The sequence below is a fragment of the Bos mutus genome, chromosome 5 (genome assembly GCF_027580195.1).
Source record: "Bos mutus isolate GX-2022 chromosome 5, NWIPB_WYAK_1.1, whole genome shotgun sequence".
Taxonomy (NCBI): Eukaryota; Metazoa; Chordata; class Mammalia; order Artiodactyla; family Bovidae; genus Bos; species Bos mutus.
This window is the reverse complement of record NC_091621.1, coordinates 61,249,365-61,275,889: the sequence shown is the minus strand read 5'-3', so window position 1 is coordinate 61,275,889 and position 26,525 is coordinate 61,249,365. Positions and strand designations below refer to the sequence as shown.

At 36.6% G+C, this 26,525-nt stretch overlaps 1 protein-coding gene across 7 annotated transcripts in view; it reads right to left on the bottom strand.

Moving 5' to 3' along the window:
- Positions 1-26,525, bottom strand: part of PPFIA2 (PTPRF interacting protein alpha 2) — a 503,973-nt gene that overhangs the window by 318,101 nt on the left and 159,347 nt on the right. For 2 of the 7 annotated variants that reach the window (XM_070370963.1, XM_070370964.1), the window contains exon 1: positions 22,699-22,779. The exons of the other annotated variants lie outside the window; for them this stretch is intronic. In XM_070370963.1, coding sequence (XP_070227064.1) covers positions 22,699-22,779 — 81 coding nt within the window. Of the gene's footprint in view, positions 1-22,698; positions 22,780-26,525 lie in introns of those variants that run through there. 7 annotated transcript variants of the gene reach the window in all.

Genomic DNA, 26,525 nt, shown 5'->3' with positions numbered 1-26,525 from the left:
GGATAATAAAACGCGTTACTAACCAGGCTATTTTAATCTGTATATTTACTTAATAGAGGTTCAATTTTTTCCAAGCAAAATGCTATTTTATTCAAGGAAAATAAACATAGTATATCTTATCCTTCATAAAATAATTAACTATCCAGATTACAAAAATAAACATGCCTCCGTTTAGGAAAAAAAAAACCTATAAATTAATCAAAATATTCCACTGGGGGGAAAAAAAATCCTATAGAAGGTTGCTTCTTTTTTCTTCCAAATTTCGTTTTTGGACTGGTTATCCACGGCCTGAAAAGCTTCTGTCCTATATGCATAATCTTAGCAAGCAAACATGATCTTCAATTGCATGACTTTTTTACTAAGAAAAGTCATTGGTAAGTACCAGAGAGCATATATATATTTATTTAACTTCCATAAAATGAGATTACACCAGATGAGCTGCCAGAAGAGTACAAAAAAGAGAAGTTAAGGTACTTGCTGATAAGCAGTTTATACATGTATTTTGTAAACATCTTAGAAAAGACTTTCTGAAAGAAAGGCCAATGAAATAGTTTTCATGTGAAAGATATTGACGCTGTAAGACTGAAGTATTTATGAAGTAAAACAGGGAGGTAAGTGAAAAGCAAAGATAAATTAAGTGGAGAAAGAGCAAGTTGGTTTGGGTAGGAAAGCTCTGTGAGGGGTGATGAGATATATATAGACAAAATTGCTTACTACGAACTTGCTTAGAGATGACAAGGTTGCCTTGGGGGTTGTGCTAATCATCTAGTACTAAATTGAATCCTAAAATTTAGCGTCTTAAAACAATAGTGATTATTTATTATTCATTATTTTGTGAGTCAGGAATTTGGGGATGGCTCACTTGGGAAGTTCTACGTTGGGGCATCTCAGAAGGTTGCAGTCAGAGACTGATTTGGGCAGCAGCCGTTTAAAGGCTTGACTGCAGTACCAGAGGGTCCACTGCCAAAGTATTTCAATTGCATGGCTGGCAAGTTAGTGCTAGCTCTTGGCTAGGGGCCTCAGTTCTGTGGGCATCGCTTCAGGGCTTCTGGAGCACCCTCACAGCATGGCAGCTGGCTTGTGAACAATTCCAAGAGAACAAGGTAGAAGCTGCAATGACTTCATAACCTCATTTCAGAAGGCATATACTTTTACTTAGGCCACATTTTATTCACATAAGGGCAGTTTTAATTTAATGAAGGAGAGGTCTACACAAAAGGCATGCATTTTAGGAGGTGAGAATCACTGGTGGTTATCCTCACAGTCAAAAACCAAATCAGGGATCAAAACATCGACCTCTGCTTTACTGATTATGCCAAAGCCTTTGACTGTGTAATCACAACAAACCGTGGAAAATTCTTCGAGAGATGGGAATACCAGACCACCTGACCTGCCTCCTGAGAAATCTGTATGAAGGTCAAGAAGCAACACTGACAGCATGACATGGAACAGCAGACTGGTTCCAAATTGGGAAAGGAGTACATTAAGGCTGTATACTGTCACCCTGCTTATGTAACTTATATGCTGAGTACATGAGAAATGCCTTGACTGGATGAAGCACAAGCTGGAATCAAGAGTGCTGGGAATAATATCAATAGCCTCAGATATGCAGATGACAGCACCCTTATGGCAGAAAGTGAAGAGGAACTAAAAAGCCTCTTGATCAAAGTGAAAGAGGAGAGTGAAAAAGCTGGTTTAAAACTCAACACTCAAAAAATGAAGATCATGGCATGTAGTCCCATCACTTCATGGGAAATAGATGGGGAAACAATGGAAACAGTAAGAGACTTTATTTTCTTGGAATCCAAAATCACTGCAGATGGTGACTGCAGCCAGGAAATTAAAAGACGCTTACTCCTTGGAAGAAAAGCTATGACCAACCTAGTAGAGACATTACTTTGCCAACAAAGGTCCATATAGTCCATATAGTCAAAGCTATGGTTTCCCAGCAGTTACGTATAGATGTGAGAGTTGGACTATAAAGAAACCTGAGTGCTGAAGAATTGATGTTTTTGAACTGTGGTGTTGGAGAAGACTCTTGAGAGTTCCTTGGACTGCAAGGAGATCCAACCAGTCCTTCCTAAAGGAGATCAGTCCTGGGTATTCATTGGAAGGACTGATGCTGAAGCTGAAACTCCAATATTTTGGCCACTTGATGCGAAGAGCTGACTCGTTGGAAAAGACCCTGATGCTGGGAAAGATTGAAGGCAGGAGGAGAAGGGGACGACGGAGGATGAGATGGTTGGATGGCATCACCGACTCGATGGATATGAGTTTGAGAAAGCTTTGGGAGTTGGTGATGGACAGGGAGGCCTGGCGTGCTACAGTCCATGGGGTCACAAAGAGTTGGACACGACTGAGCTGCTGAACTGAACTGAACTCCATGCTTGGTAGTTTACCCATTTTTAATCTGCATAAAATCCCTGAGAGATAGCTTTTACTGTGTTCATTTTATAGTGAGAGGACTAAAATTGAGTAGAATAACTTGCCCAAAGTCACACAGGTAGTTAGTGGCAGGATATATGTTGATCTGATTTCTAATCTTACACTCCTTTATCCATGCCATGAAGTCTCAGAAAATATTGTCCATTCTAGGATGATTCTGCTGGATGAAAAAATGTCTGCATGGTGACTGCTGCACCTCTTAAATGCAGCGTAAAGTGCATGAGACAGAGACATTAATCACCACAAATAATTCAGGTATTTTTAAGGTATTTCGACTTGATGATGATACTTATTTTATAATATTAGAATAAGATTGCTATCTCTTCATTGAAGCTAAATTCAATATAATCTTGAGACAGCTATTAATAAACTTTAAGAACCAAAGATCAAATTGCCATCATTCACTGGATCATCGAAAAAAAGCAAGAGAGTTCAGAAAAACATCTATTTCTGCTTTATTGACTATGTCAAAGCCTTTGATTGTGTGGATCACAATAAACTGGAAAATTCTGAAAGAGATGGGAATGTTAGACCACCTTACTGCCTCTTGAGAAAGCTCTATGCAGGTCAATAATATGACCAAATATTGCATAAAGAAACAATATTGAATCAAGATATGGTAATTCAAATCTTCATTATACTATTCTTTCAATTTCACTGTATTTTGAAATTTTCATAACAAAAAGTTGAAATATATGCCAAAACTTGAAAGGCCTAAAATGGGCATAATGACAATACATAATATAATATTTGGATTCAATTTTAAAATGCTTTTATGATAAAGCCTCTGGCAAATTTTTAAAATAAAATCTTGCCTTTTTCCACACCATTATTGTGAATAGAGATCAAACAAAAATTTTTGGCCTGGTAGCTTAAAGCTTGCCGCTTCTAGTAAGAGATATTACAATTATAATTTAATCCATGGCATATTTACTAGAAAAAGATACAGGCATTTGGAACAAAAATTACCACCAGAACAGTGTATAAGAAGCTTTTAAAAGCTTGCATATCATTAGTACATACAACTACTTGGATGAATCCTATAGGTATTAGGTTGAATGAAAGCAGGTATTCTCACAAGGTTAAATTATGTATGCTTCCATTTATATGACATTCTGAAGGATAAAAGTAAAACTATAATGATGCAGAGCAGAGCAAATTGCCAGGGGACAGAGACAGAGGGAGAGTAGGATGACTTAGTGAGAGCAAGAGGGGTGTCTTCCTGGTGATGGAACAGTTCTGTACCTGAACTGCAGCGGTGGTTACATGAATCTATATACATGTTAAAATTCACAGAACTGTATACAATAAGTCAGCTTTGCTGTTGTTAGTTTATAAAAATAATAAGAATGTTTTTATAATCCTAATTATAATCATATAAAAAATTCAATGCTTAATAAAGCATTTTCTTTTCCTAGAAAAGCCTTTAGTTGCTTAATAATAAGGGTGAGTTATTAACACATTATATGTAAAGAAAGTACTTGAGGAAAATTAACAAAAATTCATAACCTAAATTCAAAAATACTTGTAAAATATATAATAGAAACTAATATAGCCTGGTTGATATCATAAGAAGGCATTGATAAGTTTGATTAACTAATTTATTAATTAAATTAATGATAAGTTTAATTGAATATCATACTCCAAATATCAAATATGAGTATCTTTAGATTATCAGATTAGGTTGCATATTGATGGAAAGAAATAACACAGATGTTCTAGTGTTCTAGTGCTAGTGTTAAGTTGCTTTCAGTCGTGTCTAACTCTCTGTGACCCCATGGACTGTACCCGCCAGGCCCTCTGTCCATGGAGTTCTCCAGGCAAGAATACTGGAGTGGGTTGCCATTGCCTTCTCAGGGATCTTCCTGACTCAGGATCAAACCCAGATCTCATGTCTCCTGCAGGTTCTTTACCACTACTGCCATCTAGGAGGCCCATGCCTGGTCTGTAAGTTCCCAATTATATAAATGGTGACAGTCACAGACCTTATGAAAAGAAGGGTACCAGTCAAAACAGTAGCATTATCTTGGTTTGTTTTTTCCTTATCAGTTGACTCCTAAGGGATGGATACATCAGACCACCTGATCTGCCTCTTGAGAAATTTGTATGCAGGTCAGGAAGCAAATAGTTAGAACTGACATGGAACAACAGACTGGTTCCAAATAGGAAAGGAGTACGCTCAAGGCTGTATATTGTCACCCTGTTTATTTAACTTATATGCAGAGTACATCATGAGAAACGCTGGGCTGAAGAAACACAAGCTGGAATCAAGATTGCCGAGAAATATCAATAACCTCAGATATGCAGATGACACCACCCTTATGGCAGAAAGTGAAGAGGAACTCAAAAGCCTCAGAGACATTACTTGCCAACAAAGGTCCGTCTAGTCAAGGCTATGGTTTTTCCTGTGGTCATGTATGGATGTGAGAGTTGACTGTGAAGAAGGCTGAGCGTCAAGAATTGATATTGGAAAAGACTTGATGCTGGGAGGATTGGGGGCAGGAGGAGAAGGGGACGACAGAGGATGAGATGGCTGGATGGCATCCCCGACTCGATGGATGTGAGTTTGGGTGAACTCCGGGAGTTGGTGATGGACAGGGAGGCCTGGCGTGCTGTGATTCATGGGGTCACAAAAAGTAAGACACGACTGAGCGACTGAACTGAACTGAACTGAACTGAACTGAATGGGTCTTCTTCTGGTTGCATGGGATGCTAGTTTCCTGCCCTGCAAGATAATCACGATGGTGTAATCACTGACCTAAAGCCAGACATTCTGGAATGTGAAGTCAAGTGGGCCTTAGAAAGCCTCACTACAAACAAAGCTAGTGGAGGCGATGGAAATCTAGTTGAGCTATTTCAAATCCTGAAAGATGACTGGGAGAAGTGCTGCACCTAATACAGCAAATTTGCAAATTTGGAAAACTCAGAAGTGGGCCACAGGACTGAAAAAGGTAATGCCTCATCAAAAGCAAGAGAGTTCCAGAAACATCTATTTCGCTTTATTGACTATGCCAAAGCCTTTGACTGTGTGGATCACAATAAACTGTGGAAAATTTGAAAGAGATGGAATATCAGACCACCTGATTCAATAGCCTCAGATATGCAGATGACAGCACCCTTATGGCAGAAAGTGAAGAGGAACTAAAAAGCCTCTTGATCAAAGTGAAAGAGGAGAGTGAAAAAGCTGGTTTAAAACTCAACACTCAAAAAATGAAGATCGTGGCATCTAGTCCCATCACTTCATGGGAAATAGATGGGGAAACAATGGAAACAGTAAGAGACTTTATTTTCTTGGAATCCAAAATCACTGCAGATGGTGACTGCAGCCAGGAAATTAAAAGACGCTTACTCCTTGGAAGAAAAGCTATGACCAACCTAGTAGAGACATTACTTTGTCAACAAAGGTCCATATAGTCCATATAGTCAAAGCTATGGTTTCCCAGCAGTTACGTATAGATGTGAGAGTTGGACTATAAAGAAACCTGAGTGCTGAAGAATTGATGTTTTTGAACTGTGGTGTTGGAGAAGACTCTTGAGAGTTCCTTGGACTGCAAGGAGATCCAACCAGTCCTTCCTAAAGGAGATCAGTCCTGGGTATTCACTGGAAGGACTGATGCTGAAGCTCAAACTCCAATATTTTGGCCACTTGATGCAAAGAGCTGACTCGTTGGAAAAGACCCTGATGCTGGGAAAGATTGAAGGCAGGAGGAGAAGGGGACGACGGAGGATGAGATGGTTGGATGGCATCACCGACTCGATGGATATGAGTTTGAGAAAGCTTTGAGAGTTGGTGATGGACAGGGAGGCCTGGCGTGCTACAGTCCATGGGGTCACAAAGAGTTGGACACGACTGAGCTGCTGAACTGAACTGAACTCCATGCTTGGTAGTTTACCCATTTTTAATCTGCATAAAATCCCTGAGAGATAGCTTTTACTGTGTTCATTTTATAGTGAGAGGACTAAAATTGAGTAGAATAACTTGCCCAAAGTCACACAGGTAGTTAGTGGCAGGATATATGTTGATCTGATTTCTAATCTTACACTCCTTTATCCATGCCATGAAGTCTCAGAAAATATTGTCCATTCTAGGATGATTCTGCTGGATGAAAAAATGTCTGCATGGTGACTGCTGCACCTCTTAAATGCAGCGTAAAGTGCATGAGACAGAGACATTAATCACCACAAATAATTCAGGTATTTTTAAGGTATTTTGACTTGATGATGATACTTATTTTATAATATTAGAATAAGATTGCTATCTCTTCATTGAAGCTAAATTCAATATAATCTTGAGACAGCTATTAATAAACTTTAAGAACCAAAGATCAAATTGCCATCATTCACTGGATCATCGAAAAAGCAAGAGAGTTCCAGAAAAACATCTATTTCTGCTTTATTGACTATGTCAAAGCCTTTGATTGTGTGGATCACAATAAACTGGAAAATTCTGAAAGAGATGGGAATGCCAGACCACCTTACCTGCCTCTTGAGAAAGCTCTATGCAGGTCAGAAAGCAACAGTTAGAACTGGACATGGAACAACAGACTGGTTCCAAATAGAAGGAGTACATCAAGGCTGTATATTGTCGCCCTACTTATTTAACTTATATGCAGAGTACATCATGAGAAATGCTGGGCTGGAGGAAGCACAAGCTAGAATCAAGACTGCAGGAAGAAATATCAATAACCTCAGATATGCAGATGACTCATCTCACATGCTAGTAAAGTAATGCTCAAAATTCTTCAAGCCAGGCTTCAGCAATATGTGAACCGTGAACCTTCTGATGTTCAAGCTGGTTTTAGAAAAGGCAGAGGAACCAGAGATCAAATTGCCAACATCCGCTGGATCATAGAAAAAGCAAGAGAGTTCCAGAAAAACATCTATTTCTGTTTTATTGACTATGCTAAAGCCTTTGACTGTGTGGATCACAATAAACTGTGGAAAATTCTTCAAGAGATGGGAATACCAGACCACCTGACCTGCCTCTTGAGAAATCTATATGCAGGTCAGGAGGCAACAGTTAGAACTGGACATGGAACAACAGACTGGTTCCAAATAGGAAAAGGAGTATGTCAAGGCTATATATTGTCACCCTGCTTATTTAACTTATATGCAGAGTACATCATGAGAAACGCTGGACTGGAAGAAACACAAGCTGGAATCAAGATTTCCCAGGAGAAATATCAATAACCTCAGATATTCAGATGACACCACCCTTATGGCAGAAAGTGAAGAAGAACAAAAGAGCCTCTTGATGAAAGTGAAAGAAGAGGGTGAAAAAGTTGGCTTAGCTCAACATTCAGAAAACTAAGATCATGGCATCTGGTCCCATCATTTCATGGCAAATAGCTGGGGAAACAGTGGAAATAGTGGCTGACTTTATTTTTCTGGCCTGCAAAATCACTGTTGATGGTGATTGCAGCCATTAAATTAAAAGATGCTTACTCCTTGGAAGGAAAGTTATGACCAACCTGGACAGCATATTAAAAAGCAGAGACATTACTTTGCCCACAAAGGTCTGTCTAGTCAAGGCTATGGTTTTTCCAGTGGTCATGTATGGATGTGAGAGTTGGACTGTGAAAAAAGCTGAGTGCCAAAGAATTGATGCTTTTGAACTGTGGTTTTGGAGAAGACTCTTGAGAGTCCCTTGGACTGCAAGGAGATCCATCCAGTCCGTCCTAAAGGAGATCATTCCTGGGTGTTCATTGGAAGGACTGATGTTGAAGCTGAAACTCCAATACTTTGGCTGCCTGATGTAAAGAGCTGAGTCATTGGAAAAGACCCTGATGCTGGGAAAGATTGAGGGCAGGAGGAGAAGTGGATGACAGAGGATGAGATGGTTAGATGGCATCACTGACTCAATGGACATGGGTTTGGGTGGACTCCAGGAGTTGGTGATGGCCAGGGAGGCCTGAGGTTCATGGGGTCACAAAGAGTCGGGTACGACTGAGTGACTGAATTGAACTGAACTGAACTGAAACCAAACACAAAATAGGACTTTCTTCATGACAGTTTAACATAATTTCCCTACGAACTTGTAACTTTGAACTTGCAAATATATCTTAACATAAGGGCAGATATTTTATGAAAGCAAAGTGATACTTCATAGGCCTTATTACTGAAATTCCGCTGAGGGCATAATCATCAAACACACAAGGGCTGTGTTCTTGGTATTCAAGATTAGTTAGTCAATGAATAGCAATCATGTAACACCACCTTTCTAATGAACATTTATTACTTTAATCAAATTTGATTAAAAAATTTTTAATAGAACTGATCACTTTTACTATGGTAGATAATTTAAAGGTTTTATTTCATTTTACACAGTTTCTGGGTTACAGATAAATCATTAACTACTAACAGATGAGTATCATTCTTGACACATCAATATATTAAGTCTGAGTTTGAAAAATTCCTTGACAAACACATGCCCTAAAGGAGAAGTAAGGTAAAGGTCATCATTACGGAGGGCCAGTCCTTGATATAATTAGTTTATTTTAATGAAAAAAAAAATGGTTTGGAATCTTCACAATTAGTACCTCAACTGAACTTATAAATTGGTCCAAGAAGAAATAACTAAATGACTTTATCACAACCAATCAAAATCATGCCTTTATAAAACAGAAGAATAATTATTTATAACTAGAAAAAGGCCTTGTGGATATTTAACCTTCTACCCAGCAGTTGTCTTTCAAATAGAAAGTACCATTTATAGCGCTGAAAGAACTCTATCTCCTCCTGTCCACTGTTTCTCAATGTGTGACATTTCTGTACTGACATCAGCTGGAATTTTGTTTAAAAATTAAGATTCCTTGGCCCTTACCAGATTTTCTGAATCATCTCTGGGGGCGGTAATATGGTAGCTTGAATTTCTGGATAATTACGTATTCTAAAGTTTGACAACCCATATAACAGCTCTAAGTGTTTTTATTATGATCCACAACAGAAGAAGAATAAAATAAGCTGTTGTCAATAACATAAAATCTGAAAGCCCAGTTTCCATTCCCAGAGAGAATGTGCATTGACAGTATGAAGTAGCATAGCCTTGGAAAACAAAGTATTTCATTCAACTCTTTGATACTTTAATAAGAATAATACTAAAAATTATGCTGTAAATACTACTGTGTTGTATCTGTACTTGTTGAACCCCATGGTAAACAATTCACTTGACTTTAATGACAACCTTTGAGGACAATATTCCAATTTCATTTACAGATGAAACAACTGAAGTTAGACTATGTCACCTGTTTAGTAGGTGGCAGAGAATGATTAATACTTAGGTCTATCTGACTTCAAACTGCTATAATATAGCACTATAACTGGAGTGGCTTGCCATTTCCAACAGTCAGTAAAGAATCTGCCTGCAGTGCAGGAGACCCAGGTTTGATTCCTGGGTCAGGAAGATCCCTTGGAGAAGGAAATGGCAACCCACTCCAGTATTCTTGCCTGGAGAATCCCATGGACAGAGGAGCCTGGCAGGCTACAGTCCATGGGGTTGCAAAAGTCAGACACGACTTAGCAACTAAACCACCACCACTACTACTCAAGCCTGATAACTTTAGGAAGATATTAGATATTCAAAGAAAATTGAAGCTGATGTACAGCATGGTAATATAGAATATCAAACAGATTGAAATGGAACATCTAAGTGTTACATGCAGTTCACATGAAGTGCATTGATCCTGACATCATTTAGTAGACATTAAATAAGAAAGAATATATTTATGTAAAATTTTGGAATGTTAAAAATTTTTTTTCCAAAATTTTTACCAAACTTATTTTGTTAATTATATCTTCTCTCCACCAAAAAAAGAAAACAACATCAAAAATAATATAAACATGTGCTCACATGCACATGTGCATACACAGACACTTAGGCAACATAATGGGGTTAATCACCTCTCTTCTCTTGGATAATTCATATTTTATAGTGACAATGTCAAGTTTAATTGACATAGTCTCAACAGAAAGCTTGGTATAAAAGGTAACTTGTAACTTCTGAGATAATGACATGTATCCTTTATATAGTCAGATACCTATTGCTACTGCTGCTAAGTCGCTTCAGTCCTGTCCAACTCTGTGTGACCCCATAGACAGCAGCCCACCAGGCTCCCTTGTCCCTGGGATTCTCCAGGCAAGAACACTGGAGTGGCTTGCCATTTCCTTCTCCAATGCATGAGAGTAAAAAGTGAAAGTGAAGTCGCTCAGTTGTGTTTGACTCCTAGCGACCCCATGGACTGCAGCCCACCAGGCTCCTCCGTCCATGGGATTTTCCAGGCAAGAGTACTGGAGTGGGGTGCCATTGCCTTCTCCACTGATACCTGTTAAGCACTCACAATTTGTTCACCTAACGAATATATATGGTGTCCTTAAGGAAATCATAGTATAATGGGGAAACTCTACACCTACTTAAATTTTGTGTGTGTGTGTGCTCAGTCTCTAACTGTGTCCAGCTCTTTGCAACTCCATGGACTGTATCCAACCAGGCTCCTATGTCCATCAGACTTCCCAGGCAAGAATACTGGAGTGAGTTGCCATTTCCACCTCAGGGAATCTTCTCAACCCAGGGATCGAATTCGTGTCTCCTCATTTTCTGTATTAGAAGTGGATTCTTTACCACTGAGCCACCTGGGAAGCCCCTACTTAAATTAGATTGGTGTTAAATAAGTAAGCACAGCATTTTACAGGATCTCACCAAGGATGGTGGTGAACCTAACTGGGAATTGTGACACATTCATGAAAGACACACACTGTACTTGGTTTGAAAGAATGAGTGAGTTTGGAACAAACATAGAAAAGGGGGAAAGAAAGTTTTAGGACCTCTGAGGAATATAGAGATGCAATTGCTAATTTTTTTGACTTAAAGGAAGCCTAAAACCTGTTTGAGCACCACAGTCTTTTGATAGTATACCTCATTATAAGTGAAGTTGCTCAGTCATGTCCGACTCTTTGCGACCCATGGACTGTAGCCTGCCAGGCCTCTCCATCCATGGGATTTGCCAGGCAAGAATACTGGAATGGGTTGCCATTTCCATCTCCAGGGGATCTTCCTGACCCAGGGATTGAACCCGGTCTCCCTCACTGCAGGCAGACTCTTTACCATCTGAGCCATCAGGAAAGCCCATACCTCATTAGAGTAAATAGAAAATTGCTGGGACCTAGGTTGAACAAGCCAGATAGAAGGTTAATACATACAGATGATGGCATGTTTATGATTAAGTGAGATCCAGGTTGGATAAAACAGACTTTATCTCTCTTGAATTAAAATCTTGGGAATGGAGAGAATACATGTAGAGTTAACCTATTTAGTGACAGCACTGTGAACAGAATACTCTTCAATTTATTCCAGTACAAAGATGCAAAGCTGTTCTGATTCATATGTTCTCTTCTTCAGAATGTCTTCTTTGTGCACTTGGATGCTTCCTATCTGCTTCCTATGTTCTATATTTCTCCTTAGCATTTATCAACATCTAACATATGATACCAGAGAAGGAAATGGCAACCCACTCCAGTACTCTTGCCTGGAAAATCCCATGGACAAAGGAGCCTGGTGGGCTGCAGTCCACAGGGTCGCTAGGAGTCGGACAAGACTGAGCGACTTCACTTTCACTTTTCACTTTCATACATTGGAGAAGCAAATGGCAACCCACTCCAGTGTTCTTGCCTGGAGAATCCCAGGGACGGGGGAGCCTGGTGGGCTGCCATCTATGGGGTCGCACAGAGTCGGACATGACTGAATCGACTTAGCAGCAGCAGCAACAGACTATACATTATCCTATTTATTTTACTGTTTCATCCAACTAGAATATAAACTTCATGTTTCACTTACTCCTGCTACACATTATCCTATTTATAATCCATTTCCCCACCCCCCACTGAATATAAGGTGATTTTTCCTTGCTCACTAATTTATCCAATGCATAGAATAGGGGCAAGCACTTAGTTGACTGCATGAGTCAATAAAAGTGCTTCCCATATCATTCAAATATTTCTCTTTTGAATAACATACCGCAGTCACTTTTTGTTGCTTGAAAAGAGCCTTAACTGAACTTTGTTTTTAAATGTACAAAATGCTTTCAAGTACATTTTCTCATATCAACCCTGCAAAATATATTTATTATTCTCATTACTTAAAGGTAAAGAAATTGAATCTCAGTGAAGTTTAATAATTTTTGTATATGTACCCATTTCAAGTTGCAGATATGAGACTCCAAGAGTCTCACTTGCTCCCTGCTTTTTGTACTCTGCCTCATGTTGAAAATCTCCAATACAAATGTTCCATTGAGATGTCAGTGACAACTGCCCACTTCGGTGTTTTATCACTCGAACAGAATCATTTTCTATATTCAACTGAAACCTTTTCTGTTTTTATTCAGACTCACGTATTCCTGAAGTTTTCTTACCACATATGCTGAACAACTTCACTGTATTCAAACCGAAAGAACATCTCTTTTGAGTGGCAATGAAAGTGAAGTCGCTCAGTGGTGTCCAACTCTTTGTGACCCTATGACTGTAGCCTGCCCGGCTCCTCCATCCATGGGATTTCCCAGGCAAGAATGCTAGAGTGGGGGCCAGTTCCTTCTCCAGGGGATCTTCCTGACCTAGGCATTGAACTCAGGTCTCCCACATTGCAGGCGGACTCTTCACCGTCTGAGCCACCAGGGAATCCTAGCAGCAGAGATGATGTCTTTTTTCCACATTTCTTTCCCTGACTACATAACATCCACAATTTTTTCCACCTTTTCTTCAAAGATCTGTTTTTCAATAATAAATTATGCTGGCAGCATTCTGTATTAAAGATTTATCTCTGTATTTAATTTAAAGTATTGTACCCTAACAGGCTATATATAATGAAATTACATTAATGTAATGTGAAAAGTAAGAGTAATTTTCTGGATAATCTAGTTTGGGGCATTCCATGTATATGATTGTAATGCTGATCTTTCCCCACAGAGGCACAAAGTCTCCTACATTTTCTTTAGCTTATAATAAGTTACTATTGTATCCTTATTACTTACAATGTTTTATTTGCTCCATTTAATCTTTAATATTACATACAGGCAAAATATTTAAATAAATATGAGAATTACCTAATAGTGCTAACTACACTAACTTTATTTCAGTTGTAATATTTCATGAGGTAAAAACCCCTTTAAATTTATATTATTAAAGAACATCTATTCATTCTACTTATATTTTTGGAGAGCTTACTAAGTACTAGGCATGATAGAATGCTCTGGGAATCACTGTTAAATAAAATATAATTTCTCAGAATTTATGTTTTTAACAATATATTATAGAAACATTGAGTAAAGTGTAATTTTTCAGTGAGTTTTTTTCTTTAAAAAATGAAATTTCAATCAATTACTTCCTATGTTCATTAACACTGAAGACTGACCCACACTCAGTTCAACCTTAATCTCATTAGCACTCTGATTGCTTGATTTTTTTGCCACATTTGCCAATATTTATTCCCATTCCAATTTCCATTTAGGGAGATTAACAAGAAACTCATTTATTAAGACTGATCCAAAACTATGCTTCCAATCCTGGCTCAATTCTCGTTCTACTTGATGTCTGTTATCTCGGGCTCAGCCATCTTCCTCTCTCTTGATCCATTTTCACTTTCTTCACCTTATTTCTCAGAAGATGAAGCTTTCTTCCTTCCAAGGCCAATGTTGCAGTTCTTCCTTTACCCTCACCCTTCTTGATTTCTCTAGTCTTCTCTACCCTCTGTGGATACATATGTACATGGTCAAAGGAAATACATAGTTTCTTTCTTGTTTTGCAAAATAGTTTTTGCTTTAAAAAAGAGTAAAAGTTGAATGTTTAGGATACAGTAAAACAACAGTCATTGCTCTTTTCAGAATACCATGCTAGCTCAGGAATGAGACTATTTGTGAAAGTCTCTTAGAGGAAGTATTTTTTTCTTCATGATCACCATCTTCATAAGGTTGTACTGAATAAGCATGAAATTATCTAAATTATAATAGTAATATCTATATAAACAACCTCAGATATGTAGGTAACACCACTATAATGGCAGAAAGTTAAGAGGAACTAGTCTCTTGAGGAAGGTGAAAGCGGAGAATAAAAAAGCTGACTTAAAACTTAACATTCAAAAAATGAAGATCATGGCATCCAGTCCTATCACGTCTGGCAAATAGATGGGGGAAAAGTGGAAACAGTAATAGATTTCATTTTCTTGGGCTCCAAAATCACTGCAGATGGTGACTTCAACCACTAAATTAAAAGACACTTGCTCCTTGGATGAAAAGCTATGACAAACCTAGACAGTTTATTACAAAGCAGAGACATCACTTTCCTGACAAAGATCTGTATAGTCAAAGCTATGGTTTTTCCAGTAGTCATGTATGGATGTTCTTGAAAGTGAAAGTCACTCAGTTGTGTCTGACTCTTTGTGACACCAGTGAGAGTTGGACCATAAAGAAGTCTGAGTGCTGAAGAATTGATGCTTTTGAACTGTGGTACTCAAGAAGACTCTTGAGAGTTCCTTGGACTGCAAGGAGATCAAACCAGTCAATCCTAAAGGATATCAACCCTGAATGTTATTTGAAGGACTGGTGCTGAAGCTGAAGCTCCAATACTTTGACCACCTGATGTGAAGAGCTAATTCACTGGAAAAGACCTTGAAGCTGGGAAAGATTGAGGGCAAGAGGAGAAGTGGGCAACAGAGGATGAGTGGTTCCATGGCATCTCCTACTCAATGGACATGAGTTTGAGTAAACTCTGGGAAACACTGAAGGTCAGGGAAGCCTGGTGTGCTGCAGTTCATGGGGTTGCAGAGTCGGACACAACTTAATGACTGAACAACAACAACATATAAACCCTTAACGTCAAAGTATTTTCAGAGAAACAAACAATGTGCTATTATTTTTGGATAATTTTCCACAAGGCAACTCTAAGAGTTTTGAGCATAGAAATCTGGTGTTTTGCTCATTATCACTAAAGTCTGGCATAATGGGGATGTAGAACAAGGTGTATCAAATGATTTTACAAACTAATATAAGAGAATTAATTTTAGATACTCTTCAATTTACACACAAATTCATTCATTCAGAAAACACATACCATCTATACGACAAGCATCAGGCTAGGTGTCAATAAACAAATATAAGTAGTTAAGTAAAATAAATTTTATGCTTTTCTGGAGTTTAGCAAAGACACACACAAAAAGGCAGGAGCCTCTAAATTAGATTCTGAGGTGATATTCAAGGAGAGGTAATTAGGAAAAAGCTTTCAAACTGTATTTGCAAAATAAACCAAGCACACACACTCCAAATGACAGTAATTCTGGGAAGTCAGTAGGTTCAAGGATTTCATGCCCAGCCCCATCGTTCTACCCAATTCTCCTCATTCTCTGCCAAAGTCTTTTCATCCACTTCCAGTTTCCCCTAACCCTGTAAACAGACGACTCCCACATTTACGTCAACTCTTCAGACAGACCTCTCTCCTGAGAGCCAAACCCATATTTCCAACTGTCTACTCAGTCTGCCCACAACCAAACTCAATATATTGGTTTTCAAAACTACTCTTCCTCTATATTTCTCTCTCCCTCAATAGAAACTTCGGAGGTAATCTTGCCTTTTGTTGTCTTGTCTCCTATATTCAGTATGTTAATGAATTTTTAAAATCTCTCTCTTAATGACTTTTCCCTCACCCTTAACATCTCTTAGTTCATACCCTTGCCACCTCCAGTGTGTTTTGCAGACCCCCCCTTTGGCTCCTGCTTCTGTTGTGACTGCAGCTTATTGACCTCTTACTAACTAGCAGGCACTATGCTCCCTGAATTAAATACTTTATCTTAGTGAAAGTGAAGTCGCTCAGTCGTGTCCAACTCTTAGCGACCCCATGGACTGCAGCCTACCAGGCTCCTCCATCCATGGAATTTTCCAGGCAAGAATACTAGAATGGGTTGCCATTGCCTTCTCCCTCAGTAGAGTACATGTACACAAATAGAAACAGAGAAAATGAACCTAAATACATGTCTACCAAATAAAGAAGTCAGAGAGTGGAAAATGTGCTCCCAGCTAATTCTGTACCTTTCATGACCCACTAGTCGCCTTGATTTGGGCAATTCTGTCCTCCTGTAAGTCAGGCATAGGAAACATGGTACCTTGGCATCAGTTCAGTCGCTCAGTCGAGTCCGATCTTTGCAACCCCATGAATTGCAGCATGCCAGGCCTCCCTGTCCATCACCAGCTCCCGGAAATCACCCAAACTCATGTCCATGGAGTCGGTGATGCCATCCAGCCATCTCATCCTCTGTCATCCCATTCTCCTCCTGCCCCCAATCCCTCCTAGTATCAGAGTCTTTTCCAATGAGTCAACTCTTCTTAGAAAGTAAAGTGAAGTCGCTCAGTTGTGTCCAACTCTTTGCTACCCTGTGGAGTATAGCCCACCAGGTCCCTCTGTCCATGGGATTTTCCAGGCAAGAATACTGGAGTGGGTTGCCATTTCCTGACTGAAGGGAAAGGAAATTGACAGTAGGGACATTAATTAGGGTGCTCAACTCTTAAGAGCACCCTAATTAAATGTCCCTACTGCCAATTTCCTTCTCCTTCAGTCAATACTTGAAAACTTAAGTTATTGTAGCTAAGTATATAAGTGAAATACATTTGTGGACCTCATGCTGGGAATTTTACCACCATTTATATATTCCTATGGGGAAGTCATTCTAGATGAGGATACATTCTTTTCAGTCTATAATTCAATTCAACACCTATTTACTAATTACAGTTTTGTGCTGCACAATCTCTTAGTGTTCGTGATTTAACAACGAAAGAAAAAAAAAAAAAAGAGGACAGAAGGGCCTGTCCTCACAGAACAGATAGCGTAGCCAACATCTATTAAACAGAAACCTCTACAGATGGAAGAGATATGATCTCCTATGGGGAGCCCAGGAGCTACTCATTGTTTTCTATGGTTGGTCTCACTAATGTAAAGAGCATTCTTGTGTAAATAAAGGTGTGTATTAAGCAAACACTTCCCCCCTTGGTTTCCCTTTTTACCTTTCAGCACAATTTGATTGGCAATTTGATTACTATAAAAACATATTTCTAACTAAAAGAAAAGTGTCAATAAGGATTAAATGAGATGTAACTAAACAAGAATCTCAAGTTTAAAAACTCAGTGAGTCTGAAATACAATGTTTTGAAGAAGTAGAGCTAAATTTCTATAAGTTTTTGAATTAATAGATCAACAGAGGATTAGAAATTATATACCTCGAAATAATTTTGCTGATGTATTTAATCATCAACAATTTCAGCAGAAGAACATAGGGGAAAGAGTATGGAATTTTGGGTTCAGTAACTCTGGATTCAGACATATGTCTTATATTATTAACAACTACTTTAAGTACATTTTTGAGCATCAGTTTTTTCTATCTCTAAAGCAGGGAAATCATAATTTCATAATTCCTCTAGGTTTTTTTTTTTTTTTTTCTTTGGAAAGCCACTGAATAGTTTTTGCTGTCCCATCAACCAGCCAAGGCATAATCCAGTATTCCAGCTAAATGGTAAATTGAAGCCTATCATTTCTCATTGAAAATCCTTGAATCCTAAGTTCAAGTTCCTGAGGATCTGGACTTGACATTCAAACCTACCTTTATGTTCTTGACTTTGGACATTGACTTTTAGCCATTTCCTGTCTCCAGTTTATGTTTTAGTTATATTAAAGTCTGCCTTTCCCACACACCAAGAAGTTGTCAGTCTACTTGCTTGAAAGACTTATTGCGTTGTCTCTACCATTTATAATCATAATCATGACTGCATATAATTGGGTGACAGAGAAAAAGCTTGGTTCTCTCACTGAGCTGGGGAAATCTGCCTATGTTACTCTATAACCCTAGAGCCACAGGGTCTGTCTTATTTCTATTGGGCTACTTTGCTTTCATTTTCTATTAAATACAGAACATGTTCCAAGCATACTGATAAATATATTCAGTGCATTTTTAAAAAATATCAACAGTAGGAAGTTAATATAATGTGCTTCAAATAATATGAGTAACAGTGGATTCCCAGGTATTAAAAAAAATGATAGAATATGAAAAAATCTGTTTTTTTCCTCTGAAAAGCCAGAATTACCTCAACCTCATATGATCACAAAGATATGGTACCCCACGCTAATTATCAGTAATATCTTTTGAGTGAAATTGTTCATGCAATTGAGATTTTCAATTTGCCTATTACTCTTCTACATATTTCAAGTAATAGTATCTGCTAAATTAAAAATTATACATTAAACAATTTTAAAGTTCTTTTGATAAAGTATAAAAAGCCTCAATTACTAAGGAATTATACATAGGTATAAAGAAAAAAATTTCAAAAATGTTTTGTCTAGCTGTAAAAGAAATCTATTACAAAAACGATGAAATTAAAACTTTTCTGAGAACAATAATGTAACTGTTATTTATTTTGAAGAACCCAATGATGGTACTCAAAGGCTTAGTTTTAAATACATTTACCTTTAAATATCTTTAGCTACTTCTCTAATAATATATATATATCAACAAATGCTTATATAGTTTAAACAAAAAATTATAGTTTTTGTGTTGAATTTTCTAATTTTAATCATTTACTTTCCAACAAGCCCCACTTTTTATACAGGGATAATAACTATATCCATTTGCTAGGGATGTAGATGAATAAAATGTTCTCAGTGATTAAAACAAAGCATATTAAGTACTCCTGTAGTGATATAAACAAGCAAATGATCAAAGAAAATGTACTTAATACATCATGAATAAATCAGGTGAATGAGTGAAGGCTTCATGGGGAGGTAGCATTTAAAACAAGTCTTTAAATAAAAACAACTTTTCAATAGACAGGTTCAGTGAAGAGGCAAAGAACAGAAGCATACAGACAATTTTCTGGGAAAGCAAGTCAAGAAAGCAGTATGTTGCATGAGCTCCAGATCAGGAAAAGCTTCTTTATAACAAACTAAAGAAATGAATTTTACTCTCTAAGGACAGGGGACACAAACTATTCTAAACATGGAAATGGCACATTAATATGTTTCCCTGCTTTGTGGCAAAGTGTCTTTCTCTTGTTTTCAGTGGGTGCCAGCAGGCAACAGAGTCAAACACTTTCACACATTCTTGGCAGTACATGTTATTAATGCCAGGATTAAATGGCAAAGAAATATATCCTAAGCAGAAATAATTGCTCTGTGGGTTCAATAAATCAAAACTGGTCCATCAGAAATTAACTCCTTTGGTTTGAGGAAGTGGTTTGCACACCACTTTTGCCTTGTTTTTGAAAGGAATATGCCATTTGTTACTTGCTGTGCCTGAAGGCTTGCATAGAGTTCCAATGAATAAAACAGGTAAGTGTAGAATGAGGAAGCATTAATAAGCTCAGAAGAATGTATTCCTCCTCCCTACTGTCTCTAGCAACTACTGACAAGCACCCCTCGAATCTTAGGATTCTGCAGACAGTATGAAACCTCTAGATGAAGATACTTAATTTCTAGGAAATGACGGGGTAGCTTGGTGGTCATCAATACTTCTGGGAGAATTTACACATTATGTCTTGGTTAGCTTATCTACAGGTTTAGTAAAATATAGTAAATAGTTTTACTTGCAGAAATAGAACTAAATATGAAATGATGTTAGGACATCATCTTTTATGGACATAAAATTAAAAATAATTTATTGCATTCATATATATACTTTAATTTTGTTTTAAAGTAGGTTTCCCATTTGTACATATTTGAGGACCATAGACTGACAGCTTTAATCCATTCAAATATTATAATTAACTTTAATTTTTGTCAATCAAAAATCATTCTAGACAACTATACTCTAGAACTTGAATTTTTGGAGGCAAGTTACTCACTAAATATATAGTGCAAATTGGGTGTTGGCATCATTCAGGGTACAGGGACCTCTGAATGAAAAATGCAGATTCAAGTATTTTCATAGTATATAGAACTGAGATCTCACTTATAAGGAAATTAATTTAAATTAAGTGTTAGTCTATACAAGATAGTATTTGCACATGTGAATAGAAGTGTAAATGTATGTGACTAATTAAAATGCAGTGAAAAATATAGGCTTGTAATTAGAATATCCTTCAGCTTCTTATTTGTCATCTTTTTACCTTTAAACAGTTCAGGTCAAATATGTTCTAAATCTTACTTTTAAAATTTGATATTATACAATTTCAGCAAAAAATGACAGGATAGTTTAAACATCTGATGAGAAATGGAACTGAAACTCAATATTATTCATGCTAAGCTATCTTAAATGTTTTTGCATATGTTAACTCTTGTGCTAGAATTAATTTAAGAAGGTAAGCATTAAAATCTCAGTTCCTTGATGCAGAATCATTTCAGAAATGCATTTATGCCATTCCATAATGAGAACCACTTTCAAAAATTTAACTAATCATTTCCACAAGATATACTTCTGACAAATGGTCTGTTATTTTACAGCATCTCATTTCTCATGACAGTACTACAATCAAAACTACATCACCTTAAAATAGGCTAATGTATATATAAATAAGAAAGATAATCGTGCATAATTCAGTCCCTTGAAGACAAAAGCAAAGAGTTAACTTTTATAAGCCAGTTTTCATGCTTTAAAAACCATCCTTCTCTTCCACCAAAAGCAAAAACAAACAATAGCAACAAAAAGTTAAACACACAACGCCTGTTACCACAAATGTCAGGATCAAATACCTTTTTGTGATTTTAAAAATGTAGCAAAATAGATCTCATATTTGTCAACATTTCTATTTTATCTGAAATCTTACTGCTTTTTACATGAATTGTTATAACATCAGCAAAAAAAAAAGAGTGGTTAAAAATCATTCCAGTGTGTTTTCAAAGAAAATCACCTGTCAGGAAATGTGTCAGCAAGACCTGCTGAAAGAATTGTAAAACGCCTGTCGTGACTGAGCATATGGAATTTACTGACCCTTAAACTTTAAGAGACTGAAGCAGAATACCCAATGTCAAAAACTGCCCCTAAGAGGCAGCTACAGGATATTGTAAGGAGTGTTTATATCTCAGTGTACGGAGAAGAAAAAAGTAATAATTCTGTACAAGAGCCCCAGGGCAGTTGCATTTTGAATCACTTCCACAATAAGCTGATCGCCACTGGGAAGCAAAAATATTCTGTAACAGCACAGACTTGCACTATCAGTAGACATCAGTGTAAAGCAGGAGAGGCAACAGGATTAAAAATAGAAGTATAAGAAGGAGGAGAGAGAGAGAGTAATTATATCTACTGCTAGAGTGTGCAAAGGCAGGAGATTTTAATAAATCATATGTGCATTTATTCAGAGCTTCTTTTTACAAGAAATATTACCTCTACTACATTAATTCTCTAGGTTTTTGCACTTATTTTTTAGTACATTATAACTTTATAGCTAAAATAATTAAATGCTAGGCTGTTCATATTCCCAGAGTGTAAAATATACAGAGAAGAGTTTCATTCCCCCTTTTAATCTAATGATGATATGATTGAACTACAAAGTAAACCTTAGCACTGAAAAATGCAATTTGAGGATAAAAATGAGGTAGAATATGATTTACTTTAGACGTAACCATTTTCTAGACTGATGACTGATTTATTCAAAGGCAACTGAAAGTCAGTAACAGCTTTGTAACACACATTTACATTTATATTGTAAATCATTTTGACTTTTTGATAACACAGGAAATCTTCCATCTTAATGAGTTTCTACTTTACCTCAAATAGAAAGAGCATACTAAACATGACACTTAAGCTACTGTATTATTGATTAATTTTATATTGCACTCATAAAAGTAAATAACAAGAGTCATGTTAAGCTATGTATAAGAAATACAAAATTTTTCTAAGCCTACAGAACATAGTTTGCAAAGTTCCATAAAATGTCTTTTAATTTTATCTTCTCTGTAATATATCAGGGAAGGAACTTAATAATTTTCACCATATTATATCCATAAAGAACAATTTCAGGAGACTATCTCATAAACCTTGTAAATATGATAATACAGCAGATTTAAAAATCCTTGTGAAAATTAGTTCACTATTATTTGGCTTGAATTCACAGAGAATCATAATGCTATCTAATTTCCATATCAAAAAACCTGGATTAAAAGGACATGCACATTTTCTACATCTTACATCCTCTTTAATACTTTCCATTTTGCAGTTTTCCTTCCCTTATTTTTCTCTTTATTAAAAGTTGGACTATGGATTAACTCCCTAGGTAGTGAAGCCATTTAAAGCACACTTACTTGAAAAGTATAAAACCGGGTCCCATTAGGAGGATGCACTTTAGGGGAGCCAGAAACGGTGTTCATATCCGAGAAGATCATTTCTGATCAGAGAGACAATATAATCCACAAGGAGCTACAGATGCAGAGCAGAGAGCTTAGCACACAGATAAATCCGTGCATGCATTGAGGGAGGCTAGAGTGTAAAATGAAACCTGCTCCATCCTTCTTAGATACACAGTGATAGCATTTTGAATCTTTCTTCTACGTTTGAAATCTAAGCTGAAAGGTCATCAGCTACTGACCTTTTGTGCAGCTAGTTCTTTAGAACATACAGTGTTTAAAAAAAAAAAAAATTAAAACACCAAAGGAAAAAAGCAAGAACCAACAATAAATGGAGCTTGTGCAGAATCTGGCAGTGCTGTGGACCTGCCCATCTGTTCTCAGTGATAATCACCTCCCTCCACCACAGTCTAGCAGAGTGATTATGCTAAATATCCTGGTTAACCAATAACATACAGTTTCAATTCAGGGAAACATGCACGGTGTAATTCTGAGGACCTCTCCTGACTAACCTGAAGCGTGTTTCCTACACCATTTAAAGATATATCTAGTAACAAAACATAATTTCATCACGATTATTTCTGTACCTTTCTAAATCTCTTTGTTACTCATGTATTTTCAACATGATTTTAAATTTTAAAGCCTTTAAAAAAAAAACAGTTCTTTTTAAATTGTATAAATTGTATAGATCAAATCATATTGCAGCTGGCTAAAACTTTCTGGGGCAAGGCATATAATTCAGTAATGCTATATAATCTAGGCATATTATCAAATAAAATGTATCAATTATTTTTAATTTCTGCTTTTAAATAACATCATGAATATGAATGTATCATTGCTTTCTTATTTCCCTCACCTTAATTAAAAAAATGATATCATAATAAATGCTTTATAAAGTACCATACATTTATTCTAAATAATTACAACTTTATCTCAAACATGTAGAAAATAATTAATAAAACATACTTTAGATACATGAAAATTTTGACCCAAACTCTCAAAATATTGATTATAAATATTTAGACTGTGTTGTGATGCATGTCCATTTTTCTATGTCTTTTTACACAAATTGCTCAGTCTGTCTAAAGGATCATATTCAGATGACTTTACACTTTTCAGAGGTAAAAATAAACGTTCCATTTACACATGGTTCAAAAGTGGAGACTTCAGGAGGACAGAGATTAAAAGGAACCAAAAAATGTGTCTTTGGGAATGTATCTAAGATGACATAGTTATTCACAACCAACCACCAGGAACTAACTGTTCTGAACTTGAAGTCTATAAAAGTAATATGCTGGTGATGAGCTCTCAAAACTTAAATTACTATTCCTTTTTACTTTTGAATTTCTAGTTATGATTCTAATTCATAATATCAAATAGTAGAAAATAGAAAGAAATTCTTAATTCCTAGAATTCCTATATTCTGGCAAGTTATGTAAGTAGGTAACTGTTTACTTACCAAGCTACTAAACAAAGCAGAAGATAATGTGTTAAATTAATGCTTAATTGGGGGATAATTTTAGATTTATAGAAAAGTTGCAAATGTGTCCCTCACCCAATTTCTCTAATTGTCAACATCTTACATTACTATGGTACATTTTTTAAAACTAAGTAACCAATACAGAACATTACTATTAATGAAACTTCAGACTTCGCTTGGATTTCACTAGTCTTTCCAATAGTGTCCCTTTTCTGATCTAGGTGCCAGTGGCGGGTACCACAGTTATTTCGTTTTTTGTTTTTTTCCATAGTTTCCTCTGGTCTGTGACAGCTTCTAAGCTTTTCCATATTTTTCAGGATCTTGAAGACTAGAAAGAATTTCTGGTCAAGTATCATGTAGGGTATCTCCCAATGCTTGGTCTGATGTTTTCCTCAAGATTAGACTAGGTTGAAATGGCAACCCACTCCAGTGTTCTTGCCTGGAGAATCCCAGGGACGGGGGAGCCTGGTGGGCTGCCGTCTGTGGGGTCACACAGAGTCGGACACGACTGAAGCGACTTAGCATGGGTTTTGGAGAATACTAGAGGGGTGAAGTGTCTGTCTCATCACATCATATTAATATTAGTGAAGTGACCTCACCACATCATATTAGGCATGAACGATATCCACATTTTACTAGCGATGTTAACTTTAGTCATTTGGTTAAAGAAGTATTTGTCAGGTTTTTCAACTATAAAATTACTCTCTTTCTGTTTCCATACCCTACTCTTTGGAAGTTGTTCACTCTATTCTTTGGAAGTTGCACACTCTCAAAGAAGAAATATGGAGAGATGAAATTAAGCTTTACCTCCCTGAGGGGAGAGTATGTATGTATATTATATGGAATTCTTCTATACAGAAGCCTTGCATCTCTCCTTCGATTATTTTTTCAATTATTTATTTATGTAGGCATGAACTCAGGTATGTTTATTTCATACTTTGGATTATAATACAATTGATTTGATGCTTAAATTGTCCTAGCATTGGTCACTGGGAAATCCTTCAGGTTGGATCCTGTTTCCCTTCAATATGTTCCCATCTTTTTTTTTTTTAGCCCAAATGATTATTTAAAAATTTTTTTTTTCTGGTATAAATATTATTTGCTAAGATTACTTTTAGTCTCCTTAACTATAACTCTAATTACTACTGCAAGTTTACTTGAAAAGTCATGTTTTCCTTTTCCATTTCTATGTAAAGTAGCCATATTATTTCATTCCTCAAATTAACTGCTTTTCCCCTTCTGATTTCTTAGCCCACGTGGGATTTGTTCCATTGATGCTCAAATAACTATACACACATACTAGTTGTGGTAATCAGTGGTGTATATATATATATATATTTTTTTTTTTTTTTGTCTTCCCTTTTAAAGATAAATATTGGGATCATATTTACTGTTAAGCATGGGGTCATGTAACTCCTGCTCCCCAAGAGTTCTGAGTGGGAAAATGTCTCAAAAGAGATGAAGAGAAGAATATATATGTGAAAAGGCACAAGATGGCATAGAAGTAGAGTGACTGGGAAAGCATGGCTGAAAATATTGCGGGGCATAAGAAGTGACCCTGCTAGGTGTTTTTTTTTTTTTTTTTCATATAGAAACATTTGCTCATGTGAAATTAGTAAAGAGACTTAGTCAACACCCTTTTCCTATGAAATCCAGTGAAATTAGAACATACTTGTCTTTTAAAAATATAAGAAGTGTAGAGACATATTCTCTTACTTATAGTTAATTACTTTTCCAAATAGCTTTCCAGGATGATTGTGGCTTGTCAAGAAATTCCATACTTAGCTTGACTGTTTTTGAATTAAATTAAGACTATGTTAAGTATTAACTCAAAAGTTTAAAGAGTACATTATTGTTCTGTAATATAAAATTTAATACACTGATGGTAGCAATCATCAGTTTCCAGGCAATATTAACCACAGGATGGGTAAATATGTCTGTTTCAATTACTACACACAGATTACTCCCTTAAATCTCTCAAGATCTATCTTCCACAAAAAGAAGTAAATTAACAATATTAACTCCAGACGGCTTAATGCCAGCAATCTCAAGCGCTTGAATTTTTACAGAAAAAAACAAACTGAAAATAAAAAAGGATAAATAAATTACATTTTTTTAAATGAGTAAAATAAAATTCTTCAAGCCAGACACTTGTTTTTAATAGACTTACAGAGATGATTCCCAGAAATCATATAATACATCTTTCTGCCTCTGGGAATAATTACCCTTAAGTCTTCTGAAATATAGGTTATCAGTTTGGTTTTATAAAAAGTTCGAGAATAGTTTAAAGCTACCATTTCATATC